Here is a 15,677-nt window from a genome sequence, read left to right as displayed (position 1 = left end):
TGCCACCAGGGGTATTTTCACAGTCCACAGGTCCAGAACAAAATCAAGGAAACATACAGTATTATACAGAGCCATGAGTGCATGGAACTCCCATTTTACATAGCGCAAGTTAATTAACAACAAACCTGGTTTCAAAAAACATATAAAGCAACATCTCACGGCACAACGCCTCTCCCATGTGACCTACTTGTTGTGTGTATGTACTGACGTGATAACTGATACACACACACACACACACACACACACACACACACACACACACACTACATGTTAATGTTTATAAATGTATGCAAATTGTAAAGTCTATTGTCTTTTTTGTTATGTGTCGGTTGGACCCAAGTAAGACTAGCTGTCGCCATTGGCGTCGGCTAATGGGGATCCTAATACATCAAATAAAAATCTCCATTATATATTTTTATGAAGTTCATCCATTTCATCTCAACCCAGTAAATGTCCTCCGAAATGGCAGTTGAATAAAGAGTATAGGAAAAACTGTTGAGCACATTAAAGCGTGTGTCTTTGGAGATATTGATGATATTAAAGGTCCCCTTTTACCAGACAGGTACAGTGATCATTACAGACAGACATCCTTCATAGCATCTTTACCCTCCACAGGGACACATGCCATCAGCAAATCGTACCTTTAATGGCAGAGAGACAATCAATCTCTCCCTCTGTGCCAACTGTGGCTGGCTCTGCTTGGCCCTGCTCCAGACTACAGAAAAACTCATCTCATTCACTCTCTCTCTCGCTCTCTCAATCTCTCTCTCGCTCTCTCTCTCACTTTCTCGCTCTCCCTCAACACATCCACTGATCCACATGCCCCTTGCTGTCACAGCTAAATGTGGCAGCATTGGGAGAACATTAATGAAACCTCTTGTTAACGTGACATAAGAGAGACATACCCTATTTCAACAGAATACAGGAATGCAATGTGGCTTGGAAGGTGTCTCAAAGTGAACACTTTGAAACACTGCATTGCACCGAGGAGTTAGACCCAGTTCGAGTCCCTTTTTAAGTTATTGATTGTACAGTCCTTTGTCCCCATATCCTTTGGTTCTTATTGGGGGCACACAGAAACTTCTGTCCAGGGTCTCTTGGACCTATTCTTTAATGAGGACTCAGACAGTCATGAAACCATAGGAAGTGCATCTATGGCCGCTTCTTCCTTTCCCCTCTCCCCTGCCTGCTGGAGCATGTCCACTGGGCTAGACTCCCGGTAGAGACAGCAGTAGCTTAATACCCTTCCTTCCAGAGGACCTTGATGAGCTCTGCTGATTTTCTGAAGTACATTAGCCTAATAAGGCCTCAATAGTTGTGAGGGAGAGCCTGGACTGGGAGCTGGTCAGTGGACGATAAGGGTCTTATTGGAGCTATGGGGTCTGGGAGAGGTTCTGCTGGTTTATCATGAAAGTCTCCGAAGTCCTCTTACCTTAGGAGTTCCTGGAGCCACACTGCTGTCCTTGTGTCCGTGTGATGGGTTCTTACTGTAGGAGAAAGGGGAGAGACCAATTAAAACAGGTTATTGGATCTGTATTTTTGCAGTATGGGTAGGTTTGGATGTTTCCATCAAATGGGAGTTGCACAACATAGAAATGTTTTGTTTTGTTGAGGTTATATAGCTTTCTAGGAAGCCCTCTCCTTTTGCATGTGTGTGTTTTCTGTGTCTGTCCTAATATAAGTAATATTCTTCTCTCTTTCCTTTCAGGGGACACCTCTGATGACACCCCTCTTTTAACACTCAACTCTGTTTAAAGTCACACAGAGAGAGAGACAGCACTGTTTCTCCCCTCACTCACTCAGACAAAATGCAATACCCAGGGGACAGCTCAAACGGTCACTCAGTCACCAAGAAACACAAATCACACTTTTAATCGTCTGCAGGATTCAAACCCGCCCACCCTTTCTCCCCCTCCTCCCAGCTCCCTCTGTGCCACTCAATCTGCCCACCCTTGGGCCATGCTGTGTTTGAAACAATTACAGCTCAAAGTAGGACTGCTAAGCAGATTTGGGATATAATTTTTTTATTGAAGTAATCATTCTCTTGGATGCTCCCATCCACCCCTCTCCTCCTGTCCCCCTCTCCTTCTATCTCACTGCCGTCACTGAGCCAGTGGCAGGAGCAGGGAATAAATGATGTTGCTGTTATTTGATTTGTCAGTGAAACGCCCCGCGCACTTAGGACTTTGAAATATGTTGAGGACAATGCGCTGGCTTGTAAACATTGTATTAAAGAGGCGGAGGAGAGGAGAGGAGAGAGGGATGGATATAAAAGAGAGAGAGAAAGGAAGGGAGGTAGGGTGTCTGACCAACGGGGGGCTACATCAAATCACAGCCTCATAGACGTGGATTGAAGATGACTGATTAGAAGGCCGGAAATATTAAAAAAGCTTCAGCCGACAATGGGGAGAGACACATCAAATCAGATCTCTCCCTGAGACCTTAATATCCCTCCTTCCCTATCCTCCTCCCTCTGCATACATAGACTGGCTGGAGCTCTCTTCTTGGCAGTCCTTCTTTCTTTCCATTTTTCTATTTGTTTCCTGCGTATACGTTCTGTTCGGTCACTTTCCCTGTCTAGCTTGTCTCCCTCCTTTCAGTCTTTCCTTCTTTCACTCCTCCTCCCTATCGCCTCCTTTCACCGAGACGCAGATACATTTTTATGAGCCTCACAAATGATGTGCCGGGTCTAAGTGACAAAAAAAGTCACCCTTGTCATGTTCGCTTTGTGTCCTACGCGCAGCCCCAGATGCAGAGCGGCTTTGACAAGGCACTGAAATTCAATTTGCCCCGGTCCTAATCCAACAACGTGATTTGGCAGGCGAGCGTGTCCCCGGAGTGGACAGCTGGAGAGGGGAGGGGTGGCGGCGTGGCCACACACAGGAGGCCACAGATAAAGGTGTTTCAAGAAGGAAGCCAAGGATATCAACCAAGGTAAGCAGGAAGTAAAGATGAGTTGATTTGCAATTAAATCTCCAGAAGAAGAACATACATATCTTCCTGATGTGGTAACATCCGAGTGTGGCTATTGGTTGAGGTTCAGGTCAGCTAGGCAACCAGAGATAGTTGTATTGGTGTAATGAATGGCAGGTGAAGGCAGATTCAACCACTCGCCCTGCCTCCTTCCATAGGTAATAAGCCTTGTCCCCGCCCCTGGCCCCTCTGTGGAGGCACTGGTGATTGATCTGCCAACCCAAATCAGGGCTGGGCCTTGAAAGGGGATAAATCTCCACACGGGCTCTGTACTGTTTGTGAGATAATAAACACACTCCCCGCCATCATAAATCCCCCATCCAGGCAGGCAGGCAGGGTAACAGGGAGGGAGGCAACATTAACTGGGCTGTGTCTCTATCTGTGTCTGTGCAGGCTGTGTCACACTCATGTCATCCCTCCACTCTGGTCCAGCAGACAGTACAGAAGGGCCTGCTGCTTTTAGAGCACTGTAACTAATGTACTGCACTATCAATCTGGATGAGAGACCCCGGCTACACTGCTAGAGACACACCAAGGGAGTGGAGAGGGAGTGGGGTGGAGTGGGAGTAGGGCACTAACAGGTCAAAGGGAAGTCACAGCCAGGGTTCATTCTCAGTGTTAGTGGCTGAGGGTTGAGAGGATGTCCACCATGTCTGACTTGATTAAAGAATGTAAGAGCCAAAATGAAAAGTTCTATTTGTATTGGGGTGGCAGGTAGCCTAGTGGTTAGAGCGTTAGACTAGTAACCGAAAGGTTGCAAGTTCGAATCCCCGAGCTGTCAAGGTACAAATCTGTCGTTCTGCCTCTGAACAGGCAGTTAACCCTACCCTCCTAGGCAGTCATTGAAAATAAGAATTTGTTCTTAACTGACCTGGTAAAAAAAATAAAGATCTATTGCACACTCGGAAAGAGAGCGGTCTGGGAAAGTGTGAGGAGGAACTTGAATAGAGAAGAGCAAACAAAGATAATAAATGTTACCTACATACTCTGGCAGTGTGTAATGCTCGCTACCTCCTGATTGTCCAGTGTTTCGTTCTTTATTTCCTCAAAATGCCATGGAAACAATAAGAAAAGCTGACTTGTTGTTTAAGGTGGCTGTCTCTACTGTATATAGGGAGCGACAACAAGGAGATGAAACATTGAGGTGCTGTTGTCACAGTGACAGTAAGGTGACAGTGAGGAGAGAGGAGAGATGAAAGAAGACAGAGAGAGCGGGATAGGGAAGGAGTGCAGGTGCATCTTCTTGCAGCTTCACACGTGACCGTTTCAATGAATTTTGATTTGAAAGCTTGGGCAAAAAGCTTCCAGCTTGTCATGTCAAACCAATGAAATAGTTTTGAAATGAGCATCAAAGCAAGGAGAGAAAATTGACAAGAGATGGAGAGAAAAGGGGGGGAAAGAGAGGTTGCCGAAACAAGATGGAGTTCAAATGTGTTTTGTTAATGAGAATGTGAACAGGGGAGCGGATTTACCAGAAAGTAGAAGTGCTTTTCCCAGTCAAGGCTGTATAATTCTCCATAAAAGCAGTAGAATCAGTTGTTAATGTGAAGTGAATATGCTTGATGTTTCGGCCCATGACTCTTTGACAGCTCTGGCAGAATGCTAAGCTTTCATCTCCTAGACTGTTGGTCATTTGGCTAAAGGGGCCTGATAGGATGCCTTTAGAATAACCACTACACCCCCTCTGCTCCTCCTCCTCTCTCCCAGACCCATCCAAAACACCTCCCACTGAAACCAAATGTCGAGAGAAGGAGAGTGACATTTGAAATGTCTTTGTTCTTTTGGAATGTTTGTGAGTGTAATGTTTACTGTTAATTTTGATTGTTTATTTCACTTTTGTTTATTATCTACTTTGCTTGCTTTGAAAATGTTAACATATGTTTCCCATGCCAATAAAACCCTTAAATTGAAATTGAAATTGAAATTGAGAGAGAGAAAGGAGGAGAGAAGGAAGGAGAGGAGAGCGGATGAAAATTGAATAAGTCCCAGTCAGGGGGGAAGGGGTTGTAAGCTCAAGATAAAGATTGCTTTTCGTGTCGTTTGCCACCTAGCTCTGGCTCGCTCCGATGGAGGCAAATGGATTATGTGGAGGGGAGGGGTGGTGGTGTGGAGGGATATGTAGATTGCTCTGCCCCTGTGAGCAGGCTGATGTGTAAAGGGCATGATAGATTTCCATTTCCATACACGAGGAGTGGAGGCAGAGGGGAGGCGAGGAGAGGCGGCCCCATCGGCCAAGGCCACTAGGGACCAGCAGCTCTGGCAGCTAGTCCCAATCTCACACACATCCACTCAGGGCCCCTCACGGCTCCTGACAGCCCCCATCATCTGCCTAATGCTACATCTTAAACAGCCTCCTCCATTTTACATGCACTCAAGTCTCATTTTGTGCAAAATGAAACGCTATCATTAAAGGGAGATTTACTACAAATTGCCACAAATTCGCCATGTCACTTCCAATGATCTGTGTGCCGATGTAGCGCTGCTGCCTCGCCCGGCAACGGTGTCAGAGCAGGAAGAATGGGACAGCGGAGTGTGGAGAGAGAGACGGAGGGAGGGGAAGAGAGGGACAGAGAGCAGGAGAGGGAGGGTGGGGGAGAGAGAGGGAGAAGGAGAGAGAGGGGGATGGAGAGAGGGAGAGAAAGAGAAAGGAAAAGAGAGAGAGAAAAATAACAGAGATATAGAGAGAGGGATGGAAGAAAAAGGGGGGGACTTCCCTGCTGTCGTAAGGACACACTCTGTTCTTTAATGATATATGGATGGGTCTGATGTCCTCATAGCCTTCAAATCCAGAATCTGTGCTTTGTTTTGGGTTCCACAGGTTATAGGCCCATTGTGGCAGAGCAGAATGGGGTTCACACAGAGGTAGAGATCACCATCCATCTTGAAAGTACATTTCAGCTATACAGTGAGAGGCATTATTTAAATTATGCAAAGCTAACTGACGAGTTTGCTAATTACCTGACGTCGTTTTTTTTTTCACGGACGCGAAAAGATTAAAGCTCCAACATGGTCTGAACGAAGATTCATCTTCTAACGGAAATCATTTCTCCCACTAAGTCCAGCAGTGATTGCATTGGAGCTAAACAGAACTTGGACTGGCCACCAGGAGCAAGGACATTCAGCACAAGACACTTCCTCTTTCTTTCTCTCTCTCCCCCTCCCCCCTCTCTCCTCCTCCTCTATGAAGACCTCTCCTTCCCTTCCCCCATATTCCTTAAATCAAAACTAAACGGCGGTGCGTTGCCGGGGTACAACCAGGCATAATTCACGTGGCAACAGCAATGGGGTTAATGGGGCCGGTGCAGGCGAGGCTAAATCACTGGGCCGTGACACTCAGCAGTGTCCGTCCCTGACAAACTAGGAAGGATGACGCCATTTCTTTAAATAACCGCTGCCATCAACCACCCGGGCCCTCTAGGCAGGCTCCCCGTGTCCGTGTCTGCAACGGAGGGGTAGGAGAGTGGGGAGGGAGGAGGGTTGGACCCGGAGGGGAGGGCGGCCCACTGCCCTTTATTAATTATTAAATGATAACTCCTCACTGCCACATGATGGATAATGCTCAGTCTGGAGAGGAGTGAAGAGGAGCAAACGTCCCCCCCCTCCTCCCCTCTACCCTCTCACCGTTACCCGCCCGTCAGCACACACACACACACACTGAGAGAGCACAGTGGGGAACATGCCATGGGCCTTTTGGGCTGGCTCTGGTACTATGTGTTACACATGTACTGCAGCAGGCGACAGGGATCATTCAGTCAAATAGGGGAGGAGAAAATGTGCTCTGATTTCAATGAGTAGTGAGTGGAGTAAGGCTCCTCGTGGCAGTGGGTTAATGGGTGGTGCTATAAAGCAGGGTGGGTAGGGAGCACTTGGTCACGGGATCAAGGTGAAATACGATTTCAAATGGCTGCTTCCTATCGCAAGGGTTAATGGTTTGATTTATCCCATTGTAAAACTGGGGTTGCAGCTCAAATGGTACCATATTCCCTATATCAGGGATGGGTAACTGGTGGACCGCGGGCCCCATGATTTCCAAAGACCAAAGACCATATACTGTATATATAGAGGGGGGGGGCGACTTTTGAGAGTTAGAATAGTAGAATACACAAAGCGCAATTTTGAAATGTGGTTGTGCATCAGCAGTTTTTCTCTTGTGATGTCAGTCACTGACAGTCACTCAATTAGCCATGTGAGCAAATATTTTATTTATTGTAAGTTAGTCTTGCGGCCAGTTATCTAAACTTGTTATAATCATAGTCGAATTACTGACTGGGGGGCAACATTTATTTTGTTAGTCACTCTTAGTCAGATATCATATAAAAAACAGAAAACATTTCTCTCCACCCCGTGGAAACAATGTGTACAACTGCAGGAAATGAACTCTAAAACTTCACGTCACTTAGGCTAAGGGCCGGTTCTGACTGCATGTGTGGGTATAGATGTGGGTACGCAGACCCCGCGAAACACTGCAGCCCCCCATGATAAATTGAGATTTCTTTTGTGGCCCCATCTCAGCCCTATATAGTGCTCTACTTTTAACCAGAGCCCTTCTGGTCTTGGTCAAAAGTACATTAGCGCACTATATAGTGAATAGGGTGCCATTTTGGACACAGTCCAGGTAGACTATTGAAGGGACCGAATCTCTCTGCTTTCTCCAGCTGAAGCCTCCACAGTCAGAAAGAAAGTAATTGATACTGTAAGTCTACCTCCAGATCTCTCTTATCTAATACCTTACCATGGATAAGCTCTGTCAAGAACCAGAGAGATTTATGAACATCTGTCAGTGTGTTCTGCAGTTGATTTGTTTTCCTGGCTGGCCAAGTCCCCCCAAAGCCCAGGTATCACTGCAGTATTAGCAGAAATACCAGGGGCTGGAGGGGGGCTAGGGTCTCTCCAAATGCTCTTCTTCCAAAGCTGACGACTAAAGCATACTCCCTGACCCTGTCTATTGTGCCCTCATTAGAGAGATAGACTACAGTGCTTCTATGTGGTTCTTGTTGTGTATCATATAGAACTGAGAATAGACTCCCTACTGTGTGCTGTAACAGACGTGGGGGTACAGGTATCAGTCTGATGAGGGGGTCAGCTGTATCCTCCCATCTGTTATGGGCGAGGGGGTCAATAACGTGTGGTGGGTGAGGGGTGGACAGGGGGTGTACCTGAGGTGCATGAGGGTGAGGGGTGGACAGGGGGTGTACCTGAGGTGCATGTGGGTGAGGGGTGGACAGGGGGTGTACCTGAGGTGCATGTGGGTGAAGGGTGGACAGGGGGTGTACCTGAGGTGCATGTGGGTGAGGGTGGACAGGGGGTGTACCTGAGGTGCATGTGGGTGAGGGGTGGACAGGGGGTGCATGTGGGTGAGGGGTGGACGGGGGGTGTACCTGAGGTGCTTGTGGGTGAGGGGTGGACAGGGGGTGTACCTGAGGTGCATGTGGGTGAGGGGTGGACATGGGGTGTACCTGAGGTGCATGTGGGTGAGGGGTGGACAGGGGGTGTACCTGAGGTGCATGTGGGTGAGGGTGGACAGGGGGTGTACCTGAGGTGCATGTGGGTGAGGGTGGACAGGGGGTGTACCTGAGGTGCATGTGGGTGAGGGGTGGACAGGGGGTACCTGAGGTGCATGAGGGTGAGGTGGACAGGGGTGTACCTGAGGTGCATGTGGGTGAGGGTGGACAGGGGGTGTACCTGAGGTGCATGTGGGTGAGGGGTGGACAGGGGGTGTACCTGAGGTGAGGTGCATGAGGGTGAGGGGTGGACAGGGGGTGTACCTGAGGTGCATGTGGGTGAGGGGTGGACAGGGGGTGTACCTGAGGTGCATGTGGGTGAGGGGTGGACAGGGGGTGTACCTGAGGTGCATGTGGGTGAGGGGTGGACAGGGGGTGTACCTGAGGTGCATGTGGGTGAGGGGTGGACAGGGGGTGTACATGAGGTGCATGTGGGTGAGGGGTGGACAGGGGGTGTACCTGAGGTGCATGTGGGTGAGGCGCTCCATCTCCTGCTCCATGTGGTCCTGCAGTTCTCCTGGACGCAGCAACACCTGGCAGATAGGACAGATGGGGGCCTGGCTGTCATACAGAGACACCTTCCTCTTACCTGTAGAGGTGAAGAGAAAGAGAGAAACGGAGAGAGAGAGACAGGGGAGAGAGAGAGAGAGAGAGAGAGAGAGAGAGAGAGAGATAGGAGGAAAGAGAGCGAGAGAGGGTTATCAAGGGCAGCTAGGTTGAGATCAATCCACAGGGCTGTGTCCCTCTGGCAGGAGGGAGGGAGGGAGGGAGGGAGGGAGGGAGGGAGGGAGGGAGGGAGGGGGAGGGAGGGAGGGAGGGAGGGAGGGAGGGAGCAGCAGGATTAAGTGCCTCAGAGTTCACTTCCCTGAGAATTGCTGGACCCTATCGCCTGTCTCCAGTTACCTCATTAACACTGACGAAGTAAGCGACTGATTGAGCCCTGCAACACTCCATAGATCACATTCTGCCTCTACATCATTTCAACCGTATCAGAGAAAGACATACTGTACACACATTCATGTCTGGTTTTACTTTGCCCCAAAACACAGTGGAGTCAAATAAGGGCTTGAAGAACATATACTCTTAGAAAAAAGGGTTCCAAAAGTGTTCTTTGGCTGTCCCTGTAGGAGAACCCTTTTTGGTTCCAGGTAGAATTGTTTTGGGTTCTATGTTACTTTTGGGTTCTATGTAACCAAAAATAGTTAAGAACATACAGTATAAGATGTAATGAGCCAGTTCACTGTCTGTGTGTGTGTGTGTGTGTGTGTGTGTGTGTGTGTGTGTGTGTGTGTGTGTGTGTGTGTGTGTGTGTGTGTGTGTGTGTGTGTGTGTGTGTGTGTGTGTGTGTGTGTGTGTGTGTGTGTGTGTGTCAGGAAACAGGAGTGCATTATGATTTCCATGTGTGTGTATGCGTCTAGGTATAGAGGAGACGGCTGGGCTAAAAGAATCCCAAATGGTACCCTATGTCGTAAATTGTACACTTATTTTGACCATGTACCTGGTCAAAAGAAGAGCAGTATATAGAGAATAGTGGAATAGTGTGCCATTTGGGATGCATCCTCTGTCTCTTTGCTGTTTTGGATCCTGAGCCGTCCAATCAGACAGGTCTATTCTTAGACCAGGAACAATGGGCTTACACTGACACAGGATATCCTGTTGGGACGGGCTGTCAGGGCGTCAACTGTGCAGGTAGAGGCAGGCGGGCGGGCGGCGGATGGTAGACACTGTCTGCCCTGACATCAGGAACACAGTCAGTGGGACACTCTTATACTTATCTGCCCCCATGACACCAAGTCTGAACGCGGTGACACAGTTTCACTGAGAAAAACAGCGACATGGCTTCTGTGTCTGAGATTACAGAACAGCTACAGCCAGACAAATAACATTCCTAAGGTATTATTTATTTATTCACTATTCACCACGCACACACACACACACACACACACACACACACACACACACACACACACACACACACACACACACACACACACACACACACACACACACACACACACACACTTGACTCTGAAGACCCTTCATGATAATGGCCCCAAAAGCTGTCCTCAACAACTGTCTCGTCCATTGTGTAAATGCAGCTGAACAGGGCTATTACAGGGAGGTAACCTAGGAACAGGGCTATTACAGGGAGGTAGCCTAGGAACAGGGCTATTACAGGGAGGTAACCTAGGAACAGGGCTATTACAGGTAACCTAGGAACAGGGCTATTACAGGGAGGTAACCTAGGAACAGGGCTATTACAGGGAGGTAACCTAGGAACAGGGCTATTACAGGGGAGGTAACCTAGGAACAGGGCTATTACAGGGAGGTAACCTAGGAACAGGGCTATTACAGGGAGGTAACCTAGGAACAGGGCTATTACAGGGAGGTAACCTAGGAACAGGGCTATTACAGGGAGGTAACCTAGGAACAGGGCTATTACAGGGAGGTAACCTAGGAACAGGGCTATTACAGTGAGATAACCTAGGAACAGGGCTATTACAGGGAGGTAACCTAGGAACAGGGCTATTACAGGGAGGTAACCTAGGAACAGGGCTATTACAGGGAGGTAACCTAGGAACAGGGCTATTACAGGGAGGTAACCTAGGAACAGGGCTATTACAGGGAGGTAACCTAGGAACAGGGCTATTACAGTGAGATAACCTAGGAACAGGGCTATTACAGGGAGGTAACCTAGGAACAGGGCTATTACAGGGAGGTAACCTAGGAACAGGGCTATTACAGTGAGATAACCTAGGAACAGGGCTATTACAGGAGGTAACCTAGGAACAGGGCTATTACAGGGAGGTAACCTAGGAACAGGGCTATTACAGGGAGGTAACCTAGGAACAGGGCTATTACAGGGAGGTAACCTAGGAACAGGGCTATTACAGGGAGGTAACCTAGGAACAGGGCTATTACAGGGAGGTAACCTAGGAACCGGGCTATTACAGGGAGGTAACCTAGGAACAGGGCTATTACAGGGAGGTAACCTAGGAACAGGGCTATTACAGGGAGGTAACCTAGGAACAGGGCTATTACAGGGAGGTAACCTAGGAACAGGGCTATTACAGTGAGATAACCTAGGAACAGGGCTATTACAGGGAGGTAACCTAGGAACAGGGCTATTACAGGGAGGTAACCTAGGAACAGGGCTATTACAGGGAGGTAACCTAGGAACAGGGCTATTACAGGGAGGTAACCTAGGAACAGGGCTAGGAGCCTAGGAACAGGGCTATTACAGTGAGATAACCTAGGAACAGGGCTATTACAGGGAGGTAACCTAGGAACAGGGCTATTACAGGGAGGTAACCTAGGAACAGGGCTATTACAGGGAGGTAACCTAGGAACAGGGCTATTACAGGGAGGTAACCTAGGAACAGGGCTATTACAGGGAGGTAACCTAGGAACCGGGCTATTACAGGGAGGTAACCTAGGAACAGGGCTATTACAGGGAGGTAACCTAGGAACAGGGCTATTACAGGGAGGTAACCTAGGAACCGGGCTATTACAGGGAGGTAACCTAGGAACAGGGCTATTACAGGGAGATAACCTAGGAACAGGGCTATTACAGGGAGGTAATGTACCTAGGAACCGGGCTATTACAGGGAGGTAACCTAGGAACAGGGCTATTACAGGGAGGTAACCTAGGAACAGGGCTATTACAGGGAGGTAACCTAGGAACAGGGCTATTACAGGGAGGTAACCTAGGAACAGGGCAGCGGAGCTGGGCTATAACGTCTTTAGTCTTAAACACTATCAAGCCTTAGCTCTCTGCTCTGTGCTCAGTATAAATCCTTAAGCCCAGAACCTCTGTGTCCTTGACTTCTGAGAGCAGTGTTGTATCATGAATACAGTCACAGGTGATGTTCAACCTATTTCAACCTGATGTTCAACCTGTGACTCTCTTTATGATACAGCACTGCCTCACATGCCTTATTGCTTTTCTACATTTTTTTTAGCAATATATTAAAATAACAATGAATTATATATTTTCATTCAAATTTTATTTTGATAAGTCAATTCATACAATTTCATTCTTTCACTAGAAGATATAGCCCAGACAAAAATATGTTTGTTAGTTCATTTGGTCATCTTGCTTCAGACGTGAGCCAGTCATGAAATATTTTAACATCGTTGCTATGCAAAAGCATTTGTCGTCCATTCTAAAAATAATGTTTGCTATGGGGGCTGGATAGCATTCTTGCGACTTGCTAGCTAGCTAGCTAGCTCAGCTAACTCATTCACGTCTAACATTGAACCTGGAATGACAGTTCACTAGCTGCATTTCCCTTTGTTGTAGCTTTTATTCTATTGGCATTTACTTGGACATTACCATGATAATGACGTTAATGCATGATTTCGATTGGCTCAGAAGAAGTTGCCTTGTCTGTGCACCCTTTACTCTATGTATGGCACAGAGATGAAAATTCAAAAGTGAAACATTGTTTCTGAGGTCGAACAGGCAAATGGCAGTTTTATATCTACCCCTGTTGTACCAAACTAAATGCTAGGATTATATTAACCCCTGCTGTACCAAACTAAATGCTAGGATTATATTAACCCCTGCTGTACCAAACTAAATGCTAGGATTATATAAACCCCTGCTGTACCAAACTAAATGCTAGGATTATATTAACCCCTGCTGTACCAAACTAAATTCTAGGATTATATTAACCCCTGCTGTACCAAACTAAATGCCAGGATTATATTAACCCCTGCTGTACCAAACTAAATGCTAGGATTATATTAACCCCTGCTGTACCAAACTAAATGCTAGGATTATATTAACCCCTGCTGTACCAAACTAAATGCTAGGATTATATTAACCCCTGCTGAACCAAACTAAATGCTAGGATTATATTAACCCCTGCTGTACCAAACTAAATGCTAGGATTATATTAACCCCTGCTGTACCAAACTAAATGCCAGGATTATATTAACCCCTGCTGTACCAAACTAAATGCTAGGATTATATTAACCCCTGCTGTACCAAACTAAATGCCAGGATTATATTAACCCCTGCTGTATCAAACTAAATGCCAGGATTATATTAACCCCTGCTGTACCAAACTAAATGCTAGGATTATATTAACCCCTGCTGTACCAAACTAAATGCTAGGATTATATTAACCCCTGCTGTTCCAAACTAAATGCTAGGATTATATTAACCCCTGCTGTACCAAACTAAATGCCAGGATTATATTAACCCCTGCTGTACCAAACTAAATGCTAGGATTATATTAACCCCCGCTGTACCAAACTAAATGCCAGGATTATATTAACCCCTGCTGTACCAAACTAAATGCTAGGATTATATTAACCCCCGCCAAACTAAATGCTAGGATTATATTAACCCCTGCTGAACCAAACTAAATGCCAGGATTATATTAACCCCTGCTGTACCAAACTAAATGCTAGGATTATATTAACCCCTGCTGTACCAAACGAAATGCTAGATTTATATTAACCCCTGCTGTACCAAACTAAATGCCAGGATTATATTAACCCCTGCTGTACCAAACTAAATGCCAGGATTATATTAACCCCTACTGTACCAAACTAAATGCTGGGATTATATTAACCCCTGCTGTAACTAACTAAATGCCAGGATTATATTAACCCCTGCTGTACCAAACTAAATGCCAGGATTATATTAACCCCTGCTGTACCAAACTAAATGCTGGGATTATATTAACCCCTGCTGTAACTAACTAAATGCCAGGATTATATTAACCCCTACTGTACCAAACTAAATGCTAGGATTATATTAACCCCTGCTGTACCAAACTAAATGCTAGGATTATATTAACCCCTGCTGTACCAAACTAAATGCTAGGATTATATTAACCCCTGCTGTACCAAACTAAATGCTAGGATTATATTAACCCCTGCTGTACCAAACTAAATGCCAGGATTATATTAACCCCTGCTGTACCAAACTAAATGCTAGGATTATATTAACCCCTGCTGTACCAAACTAAATGCCAGGATTATATTAACCCCTGCTGTAACTAACTAAATGCCAGGATTATATTAACCCCTGCTGTACCAAACTAAATGCTGGGATTATATTAACTCCTGCTGTAACTAACTAAATGCCAGGATTATATTAACCCCTACTGTACCAAACTAAATGCTAGGATTATATTAACCCCTGCTGTACCAAACTAAATGCTAGGATTATATTAACCCCTGCTGTACCAAACTAAATGCTAGGATTATATTAACCCCTGCTGTACCAAACTAAATGCTAGGATTATATTAACCCCTGCTGTACCAAACTAAATGCCAGGATTATATTAACCCCTGCTGTACCAAACTAAATGCTAGGATTATATTAACCCCTGCTGTACCAAACTAAATGCTAGGATTATATTAACCCCTGCTGTAACTAACTAAATGCCAGGATTATATTAACCCCTGCTGTATCAAACTAAATGCTAGGATTATATTAACCCCTGCTGTACCAAACTAAATGCTAGGATTATATTAACCCCTGCTGTACCAAACTAAATGCTAGGATTATATTAACCCCTGCTGTACCAAACTAAATGCCAGGATTATATTAACCCCTGCTGTATCAAACTAAATGCTAGGATTATATTAACCCCTGCTGTACCAAACTAAATGCTAGGATTATATTAACCCCTGCTGTACCAAACTAAATGCTAGGATTATATTAACCCCTGCTGTACCAAACTAAATGCTAGGATTATATTAACCCCTGCTGTACCAAACTAAATGCTAGGATTATATTAACCCCTGCTGTACCAAACTAAATGCTAGGATTATATTAACCCCTGCTGTACCAAACTAAATGCCAGGATTATATTAACCCCTGCTGTATCAAACTAAATGCTAGGATTATATTAACCCCTGCTGTACCAAACTAAATGCTAGGATTATATTAACCCCTGCTGTACCAAACTAAATGCTAGGATTATATTAACCCCTGCTGTACCAAACTAAATGCTAGGATTATATTAACCCCCGCTGTACCAAACTAAATGCTAGGATTATATTAACCCCCAAACTAAATGCCAGGATTATATTAACCCCTGCTGTACCAAACTAAATGCTAGGATTATATTAACCCCTGCTGTACCAAACTAAATGCTAGGATTATATTAACCCCTGCTGTACCAAACGAAATGCTAGGATTATATTAACCCCTGCTGTACCAAATGAAATGCTAGATTT

The 15,677-nt window shown here is 46.0% G+C and overlaps 1 protein-coding gene across 7 annotated transcripts in view; it reads right to left on the bottom strand.

Moving 5' to 3' along the window:
• Positions 1–15,677, bottom strand: part of LOC135513987 (E3 ubiquitin-protein ligase RNF220-like) — a 165,174-nt gene that overhangs the window by 36,355 nt on the left and 113,142 nt on the right. For all 7 annotated transcript variants that reach the window (XM_064937072.1, XM_064937106.1, XM_064937081.1 and 4 more), the window contains exons 3-4: positions 8,934–9,063; positions 1,433–1,487 (exon numbers count right to left, since the gene is read on the bottom strand). In XM_064937072.1, coding sequence (XP_064793144.1) covers positions 1,433–1,487; positions 8,934–9,063 — 185 coding nt within the window. The remainder of the gene's footprint in view (positions 1–1,432; positions 1,488–8,933; positions 9,064–15,677) is intronic.

This window comes from Oncorhynchus masou, chromosome 3, assembly GCF_036934945.1.
Source record: "Oncorhynchus masou masou isolate Uvic2021 chromosome 3, UVic_Omas_1.1, whole genome shotgun sequence".
NCBI lineage: Eukaryota > Metazoa > Chordata > Actinopteri > Salmoniformes > Salmonidae > Oncorhynchus > Oncorhynchus masou.
The sequence above is the reverse complement of the archived record's forward strand: the minus strand, read 5'-3'. Positions and strand labels throughout refer to the sequence as shown.